This window comes from Oryzias latipes, chromosome 3, assembly GCF_053564925.1.
Source record: "Oryzias latipes strain Hd-rR chromosome 3, Olatipes_Hd-rR_3.1".
NCBI classification, from domain to species: domain Eukaryota; kingdom Metazoa; phylum Chordata; class Actinopteri; order Beloniformes; family Adrianichthyidae; genus Oryzias; species Oryzias latipes.
In genome coordinates this window covers 29,350,231-29,371,643 of record NC_136239.1, presented here as the reverse complement: position 1 = coordinate 29,371,643, position 21,413 = coordinate 29,350,231, and the positions used below count along the sequence as shown (strand labels likewise).

The 21,413-nt window shown below is 38.1% G+C and overlaps 1 protein-coding gene across 20 annotated transcripts; it reads right to left on the bottom strand.

The window, feature by feature from the left end:
• Positions 1–1,162: 1,162 nt before the first annotated feature.
• On the bottom strand, positions 1,163–21,406 carry lpin1a (lipin 1a). Of its 20 annotated transcripts, none has more exons than XM_020699726.3 (24): positions 20,923–21,406; positions 15,033–15,233; positions 14,672–14,767; positions 11,935–12,025; positions 11,629–11,851; positions 10,754–10,813; positions 10,545–10,643; positions 10,260–10,368; positions 9,209–9,392; positions 8,580–8,729; positions 8,405–8,498; positions 7,881–8,080; positions 7,523–7,616; positions 6,401–6,470; positions 5,480–5,566; positions 5,028–5,120; positions 4,872–4,933; positions 4,648–4,780; positions 3,972–4,120; positions 3,731–3,817; positions 3,199–3,351; positions 2,984–3,098; positions 2,723–2,826; positions 1,163–2,629 (listed from the first exon to the last, which is right to left on the bottom strand). In XM_020699726.3, the coding sequence occupies exons 1-24, from the start codon at positions 20,995–20,997 to the stop codon at positions 2,461–2,463; spliced, it is 2,898 nt and encodes a 965-aa protein (XP_020555385.1). In that variant the 5' UTR covers positions 20,998–21,406; the 3' UTR covers positions 1,163–2,460. The 20 variants fall into 20 exon arrangements, with proteins under 20 accessions (XP_020555385.1, XP_020555401.1, XP_020555388.1 ...); XM_020699742.3 differs by having other exon boundaries at positions 8,580–8,639; XM_020699729.3 differs by having other exon boundaries at positions 10,260–10,365.
• Between the last annotated feature and the right edge of the window lie 7 nt (positions 21,407–21,413).

The following is a 21,413-nucleotide window of genomic DNA, read 5'->3' as shown; positions in this document are numbered from 1 at the left end:
TAGAGTAGACATTTTTATTTAATTCCTTTTCTCTTTTTGTGTTTTCTAATATTCAGTCAACCAAAAAAAAAAAGTCATCCGTGTCGGTCAACCCTTGTGCTATCCTAGGCATTTTAACATTGGGAGTGAGTTGGGTCATCTAGACCCACTAGACAGTGCGCTAAACCTTTTTTCTTCAATGATTTGTGATCTTCACTGGTGTCCATGGATTACATGAAATCTTTCCACCTTTATCCACCTTTGTCATGGTAGGGAGAACACGTCAATGGAAGGGTGGGGTCATCTAAGATAGAACAAGGGTTAAAGTTTCACTACAGTTCAAAGCTAAAGAATGTGCTGTTACAAAAAAGCAAAGGTAGGACAAACCTTTAAAATGGAGAATAAATATGTGAGGAAATGGGAAAAGTGAGCATTTCCGATTTTTACTGAACCTTATGCAAATGGGCCTTAGTGAATTGCTTCATCTAAGAAGGAAAAAAAATGTGCAAAAGAAAGATTAAGCAGGGAGCTAAACTCCAAACAGGGGATTTTTCTTTACCCTAACAGAAGAAAATGTTTTCACATGTAAAGAATTTAGTTTACTTTGCAAACCAGAAGTAGAACGTTTCCTTTGCAGGTCTGGGGAAGTTCCTTTTAACTTGGTTTCTGACAGAGGAAGTCAATGAAAAGAAGTTAAATTTAAAAGAATAAAAATAGAAATTTTCTTTGAATTTTTGGAAATATTTTTCTTTTAAAAAGATAATAATAATAATATGTGTGGTTGCACACTGACTGACAAAACACTAACTTTTCATGGCAGACAGAGAACTATAGCTTCAATTAATTTATTACAAAAAATATGATTATAAAGCTCATATTCTCACGAATATTCACATTTTACATTCAAGGCAATAATCTATCAGATGTGTTTTGTCACTCTTGTTCCATAAATATGAGGTCATCTTTACAACCACATAAAGTTACAAGATGACTTGTGTGTTATGTGAATGCAAAGTGTAAATTAAAAAAAAATATATATATTTTTGACAATCTTCACTTCAACCAGAAATACAGCAGCCAACCTTACATTTAGGTGCAATTGCATGTATTTATTTATTAGCTATGAGATGTACTTGCATAACGTCCCACTTTAGATGGCTGCAATTAGCACCAGTCAAAAAAGTTTCATTTGTTTTATGTTTATTTAGAGTAGTTACATCGTATTGAAGTCGTACAAATCTCACAGACCATCTTCCATCTCACATATAAATACATCATAGTAGCCGTTTTGAGGACCAGTGCTTAAAAACATAAACTTCAAAGAAATATGCATTAAACACCTGATAGATGCTTCTGATGAGGAGTGCTCCTGGCATCTCGAGGGCAGGTTAGTGCGGCTTACACATAAGTACAAAAGATTTTTACAAATCTGCGAAGTATCAACACTTTAAACATAAAAAATATAAGATCTTAGTCATTCATAAGTCCATGAAAAAAATTGCATTGATGAGCATTAGTTGTTAGAACAATGAGTAATATCATAAATAACATTCTAACATATTACAAGTCCCTTTAGTTGCATATTTAAAAAAATACAGACTGTTTATGTTTGCATTGGCCTCGTAACTGAACAGGTTAAAATGTGCCTTGACCACGTGTTTCACAGTAGAACGGTCAAAAGACCACATGTATGAAATGAACCTGAAAAAATGTGGGCACAGAAGATTCCAGATGACATTTTCTGCACTTTATATTTTCATCCACTGAATGGTTTGGGGTTTGGTTCATTTTTGTCTACATTCTGAATACCTTTACCAGGCAAAACTTAAAACAACTTTATATGCTATACAGAGAATGCTTTGCATGTTATATTTACAAATTATATAGATATACTAGAAAAATACTTTATAAATAAATTATTAAAGATGCATTACTTTCTTTCTTGTGCAGGTGTAGTATTGTGGAAAGAAATGATTACCGTAGTTGAAATAATTACTTATAAAGTAAATTAATACTACCGTACGCAGTGCAATCTTGTTTTTGAGTGAGTTTGTTTGAAAGGCAGTCCCTTAAAAATTTCTAACATTTGTAGAACTCCAACTGTGTTGTATTAACAAAAGTTTCACACTAGTTTAACTACACAAGTTCTGTTTAAGCTTTTTATCATTTGTAGCTGTTTTTTTGCCTGGATTCAAATGTTTGATGTCTTTTGATTGTTGTCATATGTTAGTGTCATATTTTTGTAATACTTTCATTTACTTTAAATCAGTAGTCAAAGTTCAAAAAATGTGTTTTCTTTGAGCTTGAGAGCAACTTTCACTATCCATGGAAAGAAAAAGTTTGCTGGTTGTTTCCATCCCTGTTCTTGTAATCCCTTTTGAGCTTTGCTGTCAAACCGATAGAAGATAACTGTTGGCTCTTGCCAGCCTGTGAAATGAACAACTCTGTACCAGCCTGCCTGCTAGCACTGATGCCATTTCTTCAGCTTGTACCCTGCAGGTCTTCTTCCTTGTCCTGACTGGTGCTGTCACATAGTTCTTTGTTCCAGGAATTGCACTCATCTGAAGTGTCAGGGTGAGAGAAGTTGGCCTCCCCATCTGAGTCCAGGACTGGGAAGACGTGGTCAACCATGTCACACAGGCGCACAAAGCTAATAGAGACAGAAAAAGATTTCAGTTTTCAATGTGCAAAGATTAAAATCAGGCTGTGTTAAAAAAAAAAGTAGACACAAAGAGTTGCTTACGAGGAGACATTTGTTTTGGCATGCTCCTGAACCAGCTCCCCCTTTGGATTGACAGTAAAAATTCGGTTTAGAGGAATGCCTACCTCCTTGTAGGAATAAACGTCCTGAAATCACACACAACAAATGTGAAAAAAGTAAAAGATCCATATTTATATATGAATTTAACATCAAAAGATGACAACGATTATGCCAACATCATGAACATGTAAGTTTCTGATTGAAGTGGGCCATACAGAGTGTGTACCACTTCAGCAACCTCACCGTAGCTCTGTTTCCAAACGCCGCGTAGAAAGGTTCACTGTTTGGGTAGAAAAGGTGCTTGATGTCTGTGAGACACTCAATCTTAAATTTCTCTGGTTTCTTCTCAATCACTTCCCTGCACAACATAAAAAGAGCTCTAAATCATCTGTTTTTTTTTCCTTAAAACCTGAGGAGACCTCTAATTATTTTGGTCTAAAACATTCAAACGTGTTAACCTGTGGAAGGCAGAGAACAGACTGCTGGGGCTGAGCAGCACCGGGCCCATAGGCAGCATGGTTCCCCTCTCGTTGACCCAGTGCAGGTAACCTCGGGTCATATCAGCCATGCCAATAGCCCTTGCTGAGCAATACATAAATTTATATCCATTCCTATGAATAAAAAAAAAATGATAATACATTTTATTCATAATGCTTGAATATGTTAAATCTTACAGCAGAAATACATTAAAAAAGTTGACAAACTTATTCATAGAATGGAAACTATTCAGAATTTCTGTTTAACAGATACTTTTTTTTATTCAAATGATGCTATGTTGACAATTACATATTTTTAAGAACCAAAATGTTAATCTGGTAGCATAGATATAATTTTGTCATACTTTTCTGTTAAGATAAAACTAGCTGAGCTCTTCAAGGGAGGCAAACTTAATTTAAATTTTTGCCAGTTGTTTTGTAAACAAAAGAAAAAGCAAAATGTGGCAAAACAAAAGAGGAAATCTTTATCAAATTTATCCAAAACAGAACTCACAAGCTGACTCTGTGGTAGAGCCGTGCAATACCCTGGTGTGTCCAATCTTTTCCTAGTGTGGGGAGGATGTGACCCAGGGTGTCAGACCTGCAGCGTTACAGGTGAGAAGCAAAACCCTTCAACTAATCCAGATGTTACTGAGCACTAATTGCATATTCATGCATGGCTTTAAGCTTTAACCACAAACAATCTACAGAATGGTGTGAACTCAAACTGATGGAGAGATCTTGCACTAAGTTACCTGGTAATGGTTCCATCAATATCGGAGATGACTATTTTGTCATTCCAGCTCCACAGATAGATTGTGCCATGGCATCGACAGGTGCCTTGATACTGGGTGGTCACACTGAACACGACCTCGTTGGGACCTTCCTTTAGCTGCAGGCTGGCCTGCAAAAACAGGTAGAAACATAATTCAAATGGGATTCAATGGTTCACAAGCTAATACAACCGATAAATCATGTTATTTGTTTCATAATTAGCCAAACTTTCCTAATTTTTGACTGTTGTTTGTCTGTCTATAAATTTGGCAAAGACACTGTATTTAAAGAGGTAACTTGGGGGAACCATATATTTTGAAGTGGGTGTTTTTGTCCTAGTAACAGCAAATTTTGAAATAACAATAATTAATAACAAGATATGAAACTTAGAAGACATTAAGGATGACTTGGAATCAACAAGAATGTGTAGCTTTACATCTTTTGTTCTTTGGGAGGATTTTTATTTTCTAAAGTTGCTACATGTGTAGTGAATAACAAAAAGCAAAGCTACTGCAGCCACTCAGGTTTCCTGAAATGTGTGTTCAGTTGGACTGTTTTCCAACATAAGATTAATCACACCTCTGTGACACTCAAACTCACACACAATAATTGAACTAAAAATGGGTGTTAATTTTTCAAAAGGAACAGATATTGTACCAATTGGTCTGAAGTGAGGCGGAGGGTCTTCTTATAGCAGACAGTGCCTGAAAGGACCTCTGGCTGACACGATCCAGACACCTGAGAGGGGATTCTGTGATCCTCATCACTTGATGAAGACTCATCCTTGAAGCTGAAAAATCAAAGGAATCCAGTTTGGTGCAAGAAGAAAAAAATGGCTTAAGGGAATTTATTTAGGAAGTTAAAAATACATTTAAAGGCACCTGTTTGCTGAAGCCATAGCTAGTGAGTTGTCTTCTCTGTCTCCTGCTTCCGTTACCATTTCCTACACAGCACAGAGATCACAGCTGGTTCAGTTTACCAAATCCAGCAGGGAAGGCAAAGGATGGTTAGATCTGCTTAACAGCTTTTTCCCTGACCGATTTAGAGTCAGTGTTCCTGCTTCTCCACGAGAACCACCAGCGTCCACCCTTCTTTGGCATCCTCTCTTTCATGATGTTCTCCACAGACTCCTGAGGGCAGTGATGAGCAGACAACTCAAAACTGAATGGAAATGTGACTCAAGAACAGAACAAAGACCAGCAACCAAAAGAACAAAATAACGAAGCATCACATTTCAGTTTTTCCCAACTAATCTATCAAACTGAAAGAAGATGGAAACACAGGCGAGAGGTAAGGGGGCAGGCTCATGAATGAGAGATCTTTGACAATATGAAAGAAGAGGGGAATGGATGATGGATTCACTAGAAGACTAGCAAGAAAAACAGAAAAGAGAAGCTGGCAAACAGGACAACAGAGATGACGAAGAACCAACTAGACAGTAGAGAACATGCTCTGAACAACAATCAAGCAAAGCAAGAGGCCATCATACAGGTGGAGAGGAGCTGTAGCCAAACAGGCTTGGGAAGCAGTACGAGAAGAAGCCGAAAGCAGAAAAGACATAACTCAAACACCAACACTAGGTGAACATAAATGTAAGGAGGATGGTGATCAAAATAACAAATATAAACGAACAGAGGTAAAAAAAAAGGGGATAAAAAAGGACATTATTCAAGTGTTAGGATAGCACATTTATTTTAAACTATTAAATGACATTTGGCTATATACATTAGCAACATCTGCTGCTACTGCTGCTAGCTTTCAGCTGAATTATCCAGATGTAAAAGGATGCCAGCTAACAGCAGAGTGAAAAATCAGGTGCAGGGGCATTCTTTACAAAATGCTTGGAGGCACAGGAGGAAAAAACACAGAGGGTTGAAAGAGGTCCAATGTGTCAATCACTACCTAACAAATGATTATGAAACACGCAGACTTGGTTAAACCCATTAAACTGCATGCTCAACAGCCTGTTTTACACATTCAGTCTGTCGATACACAGAAAAAGCAGTGATTAGAGAGTAGAACACAGCAGCTGCAGGCTTTTCACCCTGACAATTAAACTTCAAAATGGTTTTCACTGAGGCTCAAACACACTGGTAACAATTTTTCATGCAGGTTTTTCTCAAATCTGATTGAGCTCTTGAGTATATTTTATTTGCTTATTTTATTTGTATTACATTTTTGCTTTTAGTCAAATATTTGTACCTTTTATGATAACTAAATACTTTATTCCTTTGTCCATTCCACAACAGAGACTTTACATACAAGGTTTTAAATCAGTTTCTAAGCGCTTTATTGAAGAATTAATCCCACAGCAGTATAAAAATCATAAAAAATAGCTAAAGACATTTTCTGACTAATACACTGCTATATCCCCCAAACATGTCCTAATCTTGTTCCATGGCGGTCTTACCTGTGGCAGGGGCTTCTTGTAGACCTGCATGGCCAGCATGACAGGAGCAGCGGTGCTCCAGTTGTAGTATCTACAACATAAAAGAACAAAAAAAAAGGTTTGTCTCTTCAAAAAAAGTCATCTGTAAAAGACTGATTACGGATTTGACTCTAAATATCAGACTGAAGGACCTGCATTACCTGATTTTTTTAAATGTGTAATTCCTTAAAGCGGTTGCTCCTATATAATTCTATAACCTTCAAAAAATACTGCAGATACTGATAATCAACTCAATGACAAGTTTTCTTAAACAAAAAAACATGTTTGTTAGATTTAGCTTCAAGATCTTAAAATCGGCAAAAATGAGCCAAAAGAGCTATCTTGACACTAACATTGAATCTAAATGTCAAAGTTGTCTTGTGAAAATTACCATAACAAGCGAGCTTAATATGAATATGTGCAAAATTAGCTTAAAAAGCTAGTTTGAAATCATCGGAAAAGATGGTTTAAGACCAAATTAGCCTAAAAACCCCAAGAAATGCCAAAATGCTTTTGACCTGATTGCTCGACGCTGAAATCAGCTAAATTAGTTAACGATGGGGCAGAATTAGCTGGAAACACTGGTAATCTCTAAATTAGGCTAAAGATATGACAGTTATTGTATTTTTGTTAAGTTCAAAAATACAGAACTATGACGACTTAGCAGTTTTGAAAGTGAATATTGCATCGCTAAAAGCATTTAGCTTTACACAATCGAATAAAAAATAAAAAAGATGAACAATATTCTCTTTTAGTTTGAGAACAGCCTTCTTTTTAGTTTCATCGCTAGATGCAATTAAGAAAATAACTAAAGAATGACAATAGTTTGATTGCTTAATGCAATAAAACTCTTAAAAATGTTCTACGATTGAAAAGGAGTGGTTGCTAAATTTGGTAATAATTTTTAAACAAAAAGATCAAATGAAAAAAGCTTTCAAAACAATATAAATGTTTTATAGACTTAATTTGCAAGCACATTTCATGTGAAAAAGGACATGCTTAAACCAGAATTTAACACTTTGAAATACACTGTTTTTATTTGTTTCATTCAGCTACAGCACATGTCTAATTAGTTATTACATCTTTTGACAGAGTGGTACTCACTTGTTTCCTATCTTGACTACCAAGTTTGGATCATCAATGATGGAAGGATTTTCTGAGAATTGCTGGTAGGAAATTGTCCTCTTCATGAATTGCTCTGTTACACAAAGCACACCCAGCACATAAACAAATCAAGAAAAATGCACAGATTGAGGTTTGACACACTACTTAGTGAAAACTGTCATTAAATGTTCCATACTTTGCCTTCAATGGTTGTCCTAGTTCAATTTTAAAGACTTTGACAGCTAGATTTAAAGACGTAACAAAAAATGATGAACGCAAATGACTAGAAACTAAAGCAACTGAGTGCTTCACTGAGACAAACGAAGCTTCTTTCTTTGGACAAATGTTTTGTTTTTACCTCTGGTTATCTCCTTGTTGTCAGTAAGTCCTCCACACAACGAGATTGCAACGTGGGGCAGGTCGCTAATTTGATCCAGCAAGCTGTCAATCCCACTGTCCATCCCACTGCTGCTCACTGACTGTGGAGACTGGTTGGCGCTCCTCACATCCATCATCATCAACTCAGACTCCCCTTTCATGGAGCTGCTGCCTCCATCACTGAAGAGGAAAACACAAAAAGGTTTGTAAAAGTTGACCTAAATTGTTATTTTTTTTAAACTTAGAAGATATTATTACTTATAGAATATATATATATATATATATATATATATATATATATATATATATATATATATATATATATATATATATATATATATATATATATATATATATATATATATATATATATATCAGCGGCTATGTCAAACATGGCAGAAAATGTTTGTCTTCATCAGTAGGTTCACACTTTGGCCACCAGAGGGAGCTATAATGTATTTAACACAGGTGTTCATGTTTAGGCTGTAAAGTATGAATTTTTACCTTTTAGGGAAATATAAAGCAGCCACTTCTGGCTCCAGCTCGGCAATGTCATCCAGATAAATGCCATCTGCACCAAGATGCTGGCTTCTCTTTTCTACAACAGACATTATTAAACTTCTTTAGCAGCGAGAAAATGAAGTGCTTTGACAGATGAAGGCTGGCAAAAACACCACACCTTTCTTCCTGGATGGTGAATCAGTCCTAATGATTGGGCTTCCTCTGTTCCTGCCTTCATCTAGGTGATCAGGGAAAATCTTTGTTGCTGAACAAACTGCAAAACTGTTCGTCTCTGTGTATGACGACCCAATGTTCTCTATCTCTCTATCTGCATAAAAAAGCAGAGGTCAAACCAGACTCAACGCACTCATATCTTCATGTGTATCAATAATAGTCAAACTAACTTGCAAATAAACTTCATTAAACCCTCATCTTAAAACTAAAGCTGCAAAATGTCAAACAAAGGTCAAGTTGTACTTCTCAGTACAACCACTAGAGCTCAGTAAAGTTTCAAACTGATGTGTGAAATAGAACTGTGTTGTTAACATGTAAGTTGATGTGTTATAAATTCGGTCACATTAAAATCAATTATGAATTTTTATCTTTCAGAGATTATTCAGCAGGAGAAGCTGGATTCAAAAAGCACTTGGATCTTCGTTTTTCCCTACAAGAACATTTTGATATTTTTGTCTTAGCCTCAACACACTCGATTTCACACTGTTTTTCTATCGGCCCACAGTGGACATGAACTACATAATCACCAAGCTCTGCTCCATATGCATCCCCACTCCCCCCACATCACTTTACCTCCATTCTCTTTGTCTTTGTCCTTTTCGAGGGCTGCAGTCTCCTCAGGGTGAGGGGAGTAGGAAGCGATGGAAGCAGAAACTGGCCCTGTTTCACAGATGGCTCTGAAATGAGTGCTGGCAGTAACTGGGATGGAGACTGCAACTGAAGAATCCTGCTTCTGATGGGAGGTGAGGAATGGTGGCTGTAAAAAAGAGGAACTGTTTACAAAACTCTTCTTTTTCGGTATAGAAACTTAAAACAATATCACTTAAACTACACAGAAAAGGTTAAACACTTCTAAATGACCATGTTGGTTACAGAGATCAGTACAAGCAAAACTTTTAATGAAAAAATTCACATATCTATTGAAGGAAAATGTAATTGTACAGGATTTTTTGCACAGTTTTTTTTTTTTTTTGCTATTTTTTTAAAATCCCAAGTGACAAGCAAAATGCTTGTGAGGTTTGAAAAGCATCTACGCTATGTGATGAAATTCATTCATTCATTTTCTTCCATTTCTCCCTTTCGGGGTCACAGAGCCTATCCCGGCCACTTATGGGCGAAGGCAGGGGACACCCTGGACAGGTTGCCAGTCTGTCGCAGGGTCACACATATCACACACCCATGCACACTCACATTCACACCTATGGACAATTTGGAGTCACCAATTAACCTATGAAGCATGTTTTTGGATGGTGGGAGGAAGAAACAGGGAGAACATGCAAACTCCACACAGAAAGGTCCCCCATAGTTGTTCTGTTTCAGGTCCCCCAGCCAGGACTTGAACCGGGGGCCTTCTTGCTGTGAGGCAGGAGCGCTAACCACTGCGCCATCTGTCTGTTTTTCAAATAAAAATAGACAGAATGATTTACAGATTAATTATGAATTACTTCGCTCTAAAGAAATCTACAGTCACCCCAATGTTTGGTAAAAGGGTTGAAGCATTTTTAGGGTTATTTTTTATACCTCGTATGGATAAAAGTGTAATCTGATCATAAACCTTTCTCCAAAAGTAGTTAGTCGTGTAATCACTGGGTAGTTTTACATATGTGTGTTTGTGTGTGTGTACCTGGGCGGCCTGGGGTAGCTCCCCCCACGCCCACTGCATCTCAGGGTTGGCCCGATTGGTCAGTTCTGAATCACTCTTTGGTGTTAATGATGGTGATTCATCTGGACTGCTATGGAGGAACAAATACTTGATTCAGACCAGTTTTCACTCTACGTTTACCATGCGCTTTTCTTTTATTCCCAATTGAACATGATTTATTATATGAAAATCTACAAACTTTTCCCTTTGAAGGGCATTTTCATTATCATGTCATTTATTCATAAGAAGTGGAAATGAAGTCGATACCCAGCAAGAGAAGAAAACTGAGATATCATCTGAGGACAAGAGATGGAGAGACCGCACAGTGCAGGGATGGACGGAGTCTCTTTAGCCACATTACTGAAGCTAGAGAGGGTGAAAAAAGAAAAAAGAGATGAGAAAAGAAGAAAGAAATAACAAAAATCCCACTTATGAAGATATATAAAAAAAGGTAAATATGAGAGGTGGATAAAAACCTTTGCAAATGAGGCCAGCTGATTGGGTGCACGTTGGCTGATGGGCTTTGATCACTGGATCTGAATACAAAAACACACAGATGCAGATTTTTACAGCAATCATTCTTTATTCACCCCTACTAAATTTAAATAGTCAACATGTTGATTTTTAAAATCGCTTTAAAAATCAAAAAAGAGGTCTCAAATGCTTCGAAAAAAAATATCCCTGTTAAATATTGGAACCTTCATGCATCTTGACATTTTTCTTTTCTATGTTACGGCATTTCAAAAATGTTCCCAGCTCAGCATGTGGGAAGTTTGCTTTAAAAAAGGTTCAAACCTCTAGCAGAACCATTGCCTTCCCCGACTATTATTTCAGGGAGAGCTCTGTGGGAACAGAACCAACCACTGGAGCAGATCCAGCAGCTCAGATGCTTTTCAAACAGCTTCATTCACAACGTGCTTGAACATGCAGTCTCACACGCCCATGTCTTTAATGGTTTTAAGGTTTGTTATTTAGTTTATTGAAATTTCTGAAATACTTACAACACATATTAAAAAAAACATTTATCCAACTGATGAAAATAAAAAAAGTCCCAAAATGCACAGTCATGCATGATTCATTAAATGATTATGTATATTTACTGAGCAGCCTTATGCAGCATTGTTTCTGCACCAAATGGTTAAATCTGGGAGGCAATAGTTAGGAACCATTTGTTTTGCAGCTACCATCGATGCTTAATCCCCTGTTTTTAAAACTCCTTTATTTATTTCTAATCCTCTGACTTTTGCCAGACAATCCTTTTACCATCATACATGACTAAAGGCACCTAAAATTACTCCACCTAACACACTTAGGAACATTTTTGAACTATTATTGTTGCACACAAGCACACCTGCAGTTGTCTCCCTCCTTCTCGTCATCAGAGCTCAGGTCAATAGTGAACATGTCCTCATCCTCTGAGAAGTCATCGCCACTCTCCTCTCTCCTGCCTGCTCCTCCAGCTCCTCCAACTCCTCCTGCCTCTGGCCTAGCCTTTCTTCTCCTTTTTCTCCTCTTCTTTTCTGTACCTCCATCAGCATACTGTGCTCCCAGGCTTTGGACAGGATGTGAGCCGTCTGCAGAAAGCATAGAAAACCCATCTTCAATATTGTCACAATAACACAATTCCCCAACATTCTCTTCTCTCAGCTGATCCTACCAAGATGATGTGGGCTTCGCAGCTCCTTCTCCATTAAATCCTCCCCTGTTGACAAGATGGGGGATGTTGCAAGGTAGGATGGAACCACTTCCTGTGGGCACGGAGACATAATTACATGACTTTAGATGAGTTCATGTGTAAATAAAAATGAATCCACAACAGTTTTTGCTTTCTCTATAGTAATGTTTTAATTTTTGCCTTCAAGATGGAACATTTTTTATGAGAAAAGAAAAATCAATGTGACTTCCTGTTGTAAGAATCTGCTGATAAATTGCATTCATCCTACAGCCAAGCAGCAGATGGTTTAATTTCCCAGCGGGGACATGGACATGTGTCTTAGTCAAACTTTAGAGAGCGAAAAACTATGAGTTTCCACTAAATCGAAGCAGAATTTAAATATTAGTTTGTCTTGATTTTCCCCAATTATTTGTGATATATTTCCAAAAGTGTCGAAATTGTAAGGAATTATGCTTTTCTTAAAAGAACTTTACAAAAAAAACAATACAATAAATGTGAACAATATGAACAAAATAATGCACAACAGTACAGTTTAAAATTACCCTATAAGCTTTAAGAGAACTTAATAAGTAAATTACTATTATTTCTGTTCTAATTTAATTCTTTACGATATAACCCATCAGGGTTGTCATATTTAAAGCTAAAAAAAATGCCCGTACATTTAGCATCATTTAAAAGGGTGAATATGCATTTTCTGTGTTTCTGAATATCACATTGCGATAGCTACTGTCCTCCATCTCCCTGAAAGAGACTCAACATTTCCCTGTTGTTTTTTTCTGAATTTCTGGTAAATATATAATATATGATAAACTGAGCAGGCCACAGGGGGCACATGCAGCATGCAGCAGGGTCTACTGTCTCAGCATTCATTTTGTCACAGCATTAGGTCACAGTCAAATGAGAAGACTACATTCTCACAAACATTTTCTACAAAGTCACCCATCCCATCTCTTTTTTTTATACTTTAGTCTTTGATGACCATTGTTTTTTTTCCCTGCAAAACAATTCAGATGTGATCTTAATGGTGTTTGATATGAAAGAGCATTTCACAAAAGAATCTAAGTCACATGGTGCAAAAAGCAAACATTTAGGGTAATTCGCCTATATTTACATTAGTTTTATCATTGAGAGACTGAGCAATCAATGGGATTATTGGACTTCAGATCTCGGATATGCACAGATATCTGCTGCTGCTGCAAACTGAACTTGGTAAACATGGTTCATCATGTCTCACATGCAAGTTCTAGACTATGACCAAATGAACAAGCCCCAACAGGTAACGTAGGTCTTGAGGAGCACAGGTAAACACTGTTGGGTAAGAGCAGCACAGTGAATTGAGCTTTGTGCCATTTATTTGTTGAAGTTACGGTCCTAAAATTAGTGAGAGGAATTATCTTTGATGGATATTTTTGATTTTAACAAAGACGAGTGACGGTTTGTGAGGAAAAATCTAAAGCTGCTGCTGGAAGTGGAGTTTCCTTTTGAGTCTAAGTTAAGCAAAATTTTTAGTATTACAATCAGAGTAAAATATGATATTGTTATGTGACATTTTCTCTGACCTCTTGTGTTCTCCATTGAGTGCAGAATTTTAAAGCAGTCGGGGCTTAAGACGCAGAGCCTGAAGAGAGCAGAGCTATAAATAGATGCCTGGGGGTTTTCCACTCTCCAGGCAGGTTTGCGTTCAGGAGACATGCTTCTTTAAAGTCATTGATAAGAGTATTTACAGACGTTGGCTCACAAACTGCAGGCAGTCAGAAAGGCAGAATCGCACCAATGTTATCCTACAGATTTAGAAGTAGTGCAAATCTCCCGTGATTAGGACTTTTCTCTCTTAACTCTTCATTATGGAACAAAGCCAGCCAACACAGCAGCTGCTGATCTTTGCCCACCACACACAAACAGACTCTTTTTCTTTAGGAGGAACTGTGGTCACTAGTTTCCCACATCTGATGCCATCTAAATATCAACCCACCTTAAAATATTCTGATACTTTGGAAAGCTCTAGGAAGGAGATTTGGAAATCTTTCAAAAATATTTTTAGTTCATTTCCTGTTGTTGTCAGATCACATAACTGCAAAGAATTTACCAACTGTGCTAGTCAAAATCCAGATAAATAAAGATGGAAAAAACAACATCAGAGGAAGGACAACCTGGATCAACATGGCTGTGACAGGAACTGAATGTTTGCCAGCATTTCTGACCAATCCGATCATGGTATGAGAGTAACAATGACATCGTCAGCTTAATTTGAGTGTGTATTCCGAGAAACTGGACATGCTGACTCCACAAGAGGACAGGAACTTCAGATCTGATAGGTTTCTTGTTCAAACAGAGAACAATATGAATGTACAGAACATTATATAATAGTACCGGTAACTTTAAAATACAGCCTATAAAAAAGTGAGTTATACAGTAATTGGTAGATCTAAAGTAATTTCAAACTACTAAGAAGATGATTGTTTCTGTCATCTTTGGGCTTGCCTGAACAGGAAAAACCCACAATTTAGGAATGACTATGACTATTACAATAACAACCAGGTGTAGTTTTACGTTGATCAAAGTTGTAAAACTAGTGGGACATCCCAGGAGAGAAAAAAACAGTATCCCTCCCTGACACCAAACTTTCTGCAGCTGTATCTTGAGGCTGTATAATTTCTGCAGATATTTGCATAATCGGTTCACATGTGCGTTTATTTATTCACTGTCGGTCACAGCCCACCAGCTTGTTCTCCATCTCCTTGACGAAGAAGGCCTCTCCATTCTCCCCCAACTTCATGTGCAAGCTCACAGGCTCCCCATTGATCTCTATGTCCACCTGCAACACAATAGAACAAGCTTTTTAATGGATTTTTTTAACCTCGTATGCATTTTCTGAATATGCTTTTGAGTAAAATATACACCAAAGACAGTCATTAGACACAAAGTTCATCCCAGATATCTGGATGTATAGCTGTCATGGATTCCTACATGCAAAACTGAAAAAGTGGAATGTCATCAGCATACAGTTTAGTTCTAAAAAGAAATGGTGTTTGAATGTGAACTGACAAAGTAGGTGTGGAGAATGAGTCGACCGATCTCACCACTTTTTCCCGGGATCTCAGCACACCCATTTTTCCAAAGCGGACATGGAACGGGGAGCACTGCAGGGAGCCATCGGGCTGTCGGACCACTATGACGTCGATGCATCCAGACAGAGTTGCAGGGTTGAGTCCTCTGTACAGCTCCTTCACCTGGACAAACACCTGGCCCGCCAGCTGTCCCACATAGTTCATGGTCTGTAACTGGGGACAAGACGAACGCATCCAGAATTTGTTCTCTTCATGATCAATTGCCTAAAAGGTCACATCATAAATCAAGGGGTGAACAGTCGTTCAGTCACATGAGGATGTGTTGTGACCCAAAAACATGGAGTCATGTCGCAGAAACCCCTTTCTTTACTCTGAATGAATTTATGCTCAGTGTGTCAGGTATGCTTGTGGGTGTAACTGATGCTGTCTGGAAAAAAAAGTCGGCTTCTCTCAACGTTTTTCTGTTTTTTCCTGTCACTTTTAAAAACAATTGTAAAGCTGAAACGTAGATACAACCGTTAGAATTAGGAGATTTTTTGCCCTGTGATGTAGAATGTTTTACTTTCACAATACCAAATTCAAGCCTCAAGAGGAGAGAAATACTATAACTGGGCTCCAGAACTGATGCTGATGCTTTTTATGTTTTGCTATTTTATTGTTGATTCTCATTTATATTTATTTTATTTACATTTATATATAGGGAAAAAGGAATTTTGTGAACTGCATGGATGGGTAAACACCTTTAGAGTGAGTGGATGTTTTTCTAAAGCATGTATCTCTTGCTCAATAACTATGGGGTGGGGGGTGGGGGGACTGATTGCATAATAAAACGACCCTTTAACTCACTCTCGCTTCCTAATTCCCTGAATTGTTTTGTTCTAACAGAAACAATGTGCGCCAGTGTGTACTCATATGTAAACCTTTGCACTGATTTCACTTTCAACATTACCTACGTGCAAACCGACCATTCATTCGCAAACAAGCAGTTCCGCAGATGTTTACAGAAGTACTGCTGTGACTTTATCCAGCGTGTGCACAGCCGAACCTCAACATTAACAACTTATTTATACCTTTTTTTGCCACTTCATAGGGAACCAAAGCCAACAATTACAAAGCATTTCTTAAACGATGATTTGCATCGGAAGTGCATCTTTTTTCCTGCACACCGAGGTCAAATTGTCAACAAAAAGGGTCAAAATGTCCTATTTAATTGATGCAAGTCCAAATATAACAGCACGAAAAGGAGGTTGATAAATTTTATTTCTGCACAATTTTGATCAATGTGCCAGCAAACAGTTAAAGAGATAAACAATAGATTATGTCCTAATAGAACACCAACCCAAGAAGGGATAGTTTAGCCCATAAAAAAACATAATGCAAAAAAAATTTAGCATTCCTGTCAGGAAAGGCCCCCATAGAAACAGAAAAAACCCAAACACAGTGGCATCCTGGCTCACTCTTCCAGGACATCTCTGTTTAGCAGCCAACACTCACTGGGCTTTTTCCATTATGTAATAAGCCATCACGAGACATCTCATAGGGTGACTGGGTGTCCTTCAATGACACAAAAGAATGAAGTAAACATAACAAACAACACTGTTTGTTTGAGGGGCAGATTTTCAGATTTTAACCAAATGACATTAAGATCATTTATGTGTGCAGACCAGCAGCCACAGTCAAAGAAGCTGTAGGATTAAAAATAATCAAGTGAAGGATTACCCTAATAAATCCCGTTATTCTGCTGGAGCAGCCACTTTAACTCTTCTTCTTGTTCGATTTCTAAGCACAAATATTAATGGTAGATTTTCACTTTAGGGGCATCATCGTGGATGCTTTCACGATCACGTTGCTGGAACACGAGCAGCGACATGTAAACGTCTGGGGTGAAGCTCTGCAATCCACTGGCACGGCGGCACATCAGCAGCAGGCTTTCCACCAGCACACACAACCTCCAATCCCACTGACACGACGCTGGTGTAAACACATTAGGCAATTATTCACACGGCTGCGGCGCGCGCGCGCCCTTTGCTTACACTGTTTACTGACGTCGCTCTTTGCTCCGGGATCCGTCCGCCATTCAGTTCTTCTCCCAGCCTCCCGGTCCTCGGTACTACTGATGCGCGCTAGCTCCCCCCACAAACGAACCCCCCCAACCTTTCATATCCCGCATCATTTAGACATTTGATCTGCAAGCTGCTCCTCCAACGGCAGCTGAAATATTCCACCCACTGTCACGCCGCGCCGCGCAGGGAGGCTGTGATTGGCTGACTCCGGGGTGACGTCATTTATTTTTATTACTTTTTTTTCCTGAGAGATCCCCACAAAACATGCTGGATTTCATCATAACTGGTCCCTGTTCATGCATGTTCCAAATACCAGGCAACAGAGACTGAAATCCTTATAAGCATGGTCCTCTCATACCATAATTTATTTGAATGAGAAAAAAAGACGATTTTACAACATAAAGAACCCTAAAACCCGGTATTATACTTGTCAAACTTAAAAAAAAAGTTATTTGGTTTAAAAAATAATTGATAGTAATAAATTATTTCTTAAAGTTACAATGTCTCGTTCATATACAGACTTTCCACCTAAATCCTGCATGCACACCGCTGAATAACCCAGATGCATGCAAGGTTAACCTACAAGTATTTTGTTTTGTAATATAGTCTGTTCAATCACTATGCACACTAGTGAGCAGTCTTTTAGATAAAACTTTTTATAATTTGGATTTTTTATTAAATATGCAATTTAACTGATTTTGTGTTTGAATAGGTGACTGATAACGCATTATGATGTAGATAGATTTATTGTCACATGTACAATGATATTTAAAGCTGTCACTGTAAAAACATTTAGTAGAAAATGTATTTTACAGATTGTTTTGCACAACATTTAGTGAAAACCTGAAATTCTGTGACATTGTTAAAGCCTCATTTGTGAATAATGAATGTAATAGCTCACTTCTTGTTAAGCTGGATTCATTACTTGATTAATAAAGTGTCGGAGTGGGACACTCGATTACACAAATATCTGAGCAGATCCCAAATTAAACTGCTTGCAAGAACTTAAAGCACAAATAGTATACATGCTGCACGTTACAAAAGAATGAGGAACCCTTATATCATGTTCCTGCTCCGAAGAAACATAATGCGTGTTGAGGACAAAAATAGCAGTGAAGGGTTCATTTTACAAGAATAGCTGTGTTCTCTCTCGAAAGCAGTCTTCTCTCATTTTATAAGTTGACAAGAGCAACATGATGGATTCAGAGACACTCTAATACCAAAACCAAAGATATTCAAAGATGATCAGGGCCTGGCCTTAAGAGATGGCTTTCAATTACAGTGTTTGCTTACTATTTTACAACAATTTTATCATGTGTTAAGGAAAATGTTCCTTTAGTTTATTGTCTAGTTTAATCAAATAACTACAGTCTTATGTAAGGTGCTGTTTACTGTCGCCAGAGTCCACTCTGAACACAGAGTTCATTTCCATCTTTTAGAAACAAACATAAAAAGTTCGCTCCCCTCTGAGTCACCCCAAACCAGGACTTGGTCTTGCTCAATGATTCTAAGAATCCCCTTGACGGAGGTAGGCTGATTCTCGCTGGTCCTTCTTACATAAATGGCAGCAGATTATGTGTGTGAAACTTAAGTACAAACATGTGCTCCAGCTAATGACCATGAATAAAACGTCACCACCATTTGACAGATAGTTTGGTCTGCAAGTGTAGACCACGTGATTGCCTGTTTTCTTTGGCCAAATAGCTAAAGAGCACACACACAAACACACAAGTGCGCCCACACAGAGGCTGTCCAAGCCAGAGAAGAAAGATGGGAACATGTGCTGAACTTTCTAAGAACTGACTCAGTTCACAGGGAGGAATAAATAGCCAATCAGATAGGGAGGGAAAGGGAAGCAGAGAAAGGACCACCTCTCGTTTCGATGAATGCTTGTGTTTGAGAGGACATGGGGGTGTCACGTGGACAAAGTTAAATGAAGTATGACATGGAAAAGATTTACTGCAATGATCCTGTGCTATGTTCAGGTCAGGCGCTCAAAGAGGCTTTTCGTGCACCACCCATGATTGCAAGTTAGAGTAGTTAAAGTAATAAGATAAGATAATAGACAGTGTCATTGATACTGCCAGAATTTTTAATATTTTGACCAAACTTGCAAAAAAAGAATAAGATTGTTTGGTTGCTAACAGTAATTAAACTTAACTGTTCTTATCAGTGCCAAACTAATGAATTGATTCGTTTGATTCATGAGCTCACAATTTGTTTCAATTCATCTTGATTTCAGTAGATATCAATTTGTTTGTCAAATTTTCCTTTTATGGAAAGCATCTGGTATGGCTATAAAATGAACTTTTCATAAAAAAATAGATTTTCATAGTGAGCAAATAAGGAAATATCCCCTAAATGAGACAAAAATAATTATTTGCCTGCTTTATTTAAGTTAAATTATATTTGTGTTATTTGTAGCTTAGCACTCTATATGCCCACGTTTTTTCAGCAGGACGGGTCTGTGGGGCGACCACGTGACAGAATCGGGATCAAGGGGAACGATAGGAGTTTGCCGAGACAGGGCTAGACTGATCTCTCTCTCTCTCTCTCTCTCTCTCTCTCTCTCTCTCTCTCTCTCTCTCTCTCTCTCTCTCTCTCTCTCTCTCTCTCTCTCTCTCTCTCTCTCAGGGACTCCTTCTGAGGTCAACAATGCATTCATTTCATCACCATAGTTGTGGGAGGGGTGGCGGGGTCTGTTAGGGGGATGGAGTTGAGTGAGCCAATCACAGAGCTACCTGAGCCACACACTGCAGCTCAACCACTCAATCCTGCCAGACACATTACAGGGCTTTGAAACAATCTCATTAGTTTGTCCAGGAACAGACAAGCTAAGTTAAAGCTGGTACTGGATAAAATACAGCGTACAGTTCATCATTTAAAACATACTGTACTTGCAGAACGATGCAGGGCTGCTTTGTACTTTAGTTGTTTCTGTGCATCTCAAGCAGTGCAAAAAGTCCAAAAAATGAGGTTCATGAAACATCTTAAAAACATTTCTGCATTTATTTATCTAATTTTTAATACTGATAGAATCTATCAGCTTTCATCACAGGTATAGTATAGAAAAATACACAGGTGCTGAATAGGTCCAGAACACAAGAATTTAGTTGTTAGGTAACATCTGAGCTGCTTGAGCTACAAGCTTTTCTGTGTGGACTTCAGAGCATGTGTGGAGATATGAGCTAGAGATATGAGGCACATGGATCTGTTGCAGGTTCACACACACCAACTTGTAAAGGGCACACATGGGAACTGTAAACAGTTATGTGAAGCACCTCCCCTTTCACCTGTTTTCAGACATCACACACATTCGGGGAGCCTTAGGAGGTCTAGAGTTTAGAAAATAAAACCAGATATGAGCTAAAAAATAACAGCTGTAAAAGAAAATGTCCTTAAAGATAAAAAAAAACAACCTTTTACAGCTTTGGTTCAACAAAAATAGGAGAAGTAGGAGCAGACCCTGTTGTGAAAATGATAATAAAAGCATTAACACCTCAAAAAGTGCTAGTTATCTGAGTTTGCAGATCTGAACTATTTAGCGTGACTGAACGAGAACATACTTTGTTTTTCATGCAAACATGTCAGACTGGGCTAAAGACTCAACATGAGCTTCTGGCAGCCTTGTAACTCCGAAAGGGATGAAACGGGTTTAGAAGATGAACGAATGAATGACTCAACACGTTAAGCACGAAGACACCAGTTACCTTTTTATTTTACACAGCTGTTAGTTTGGTACATCTCAGCTGTTTCCTTATACTACCTCCCATCTTTTATCCCCCCTTTCACATGTGCAGAAGTGCAATATAGTCTGTATAATAATTGAGTATTGTTACCAAGGACCAGCTGTCAGGGGGGCTGCTATCCTCACTGTGGATGCTGAGGTCCTCCTCCTCTTCCATGGGGGTCATGGCTTCAATTTTGGAAAATCTCAAGCAGAAGCTGCTGTTTAATAGTCTCAATGATCAGAACATCTGTAGGAGTCCTTAAGAGCGAAACAAAAATTAGTCCCCGTAAAAAAAATAAGAGAAAAAAAAAAGATTTCCGTGGCTTTAAGTTCAGTTTTAGTAGGAACACTTGTTTCTTTCCTGGACAGCTTTATGAAAAAGTTTTATTAGCTGTACAGTATTTTGTTATGTCTTCATGGAGGTGCAGAGGCTCTTCTAGAACATCCATGACGAGTTCTTCAACTAAGTGAGCGGCTCACGTGCAAGTGTTTTAGACTAAATTTATCAACCAGGGTCTACTAGAAATGAACTTCTTGGAGGAAATCTGAGAAGATCCTAAGCTACTGCGCTCTGCTGCTGCCTTAGGTGCTGTTCTAACG

Excerpts from the sequence above, each read along its gene's own strand:
- lpin1a (XM_020699726.3), bottom strand. The coding sequence starts at position 20,997 with ATGACCCCCATGGAAGAGGAGGAGGACCTCAGCATCCACAGTGAGGAT. Across the intron at positions 15,234-20,922 it reads CCCCTGACAGCTGGTCCTTG|TTACAGACCATGAACTATGT; the intron begins GTAACAATACTC and ends TCTTGTCCCCAG. Across the intron at positions 11,852-11,934 it reads GCGAAGCCCACATCATCTTG|ACGGCTCACATCCTGTCCAA; the intron begins GTAGGATCAGCT and ends TGCTTTCTGCAG.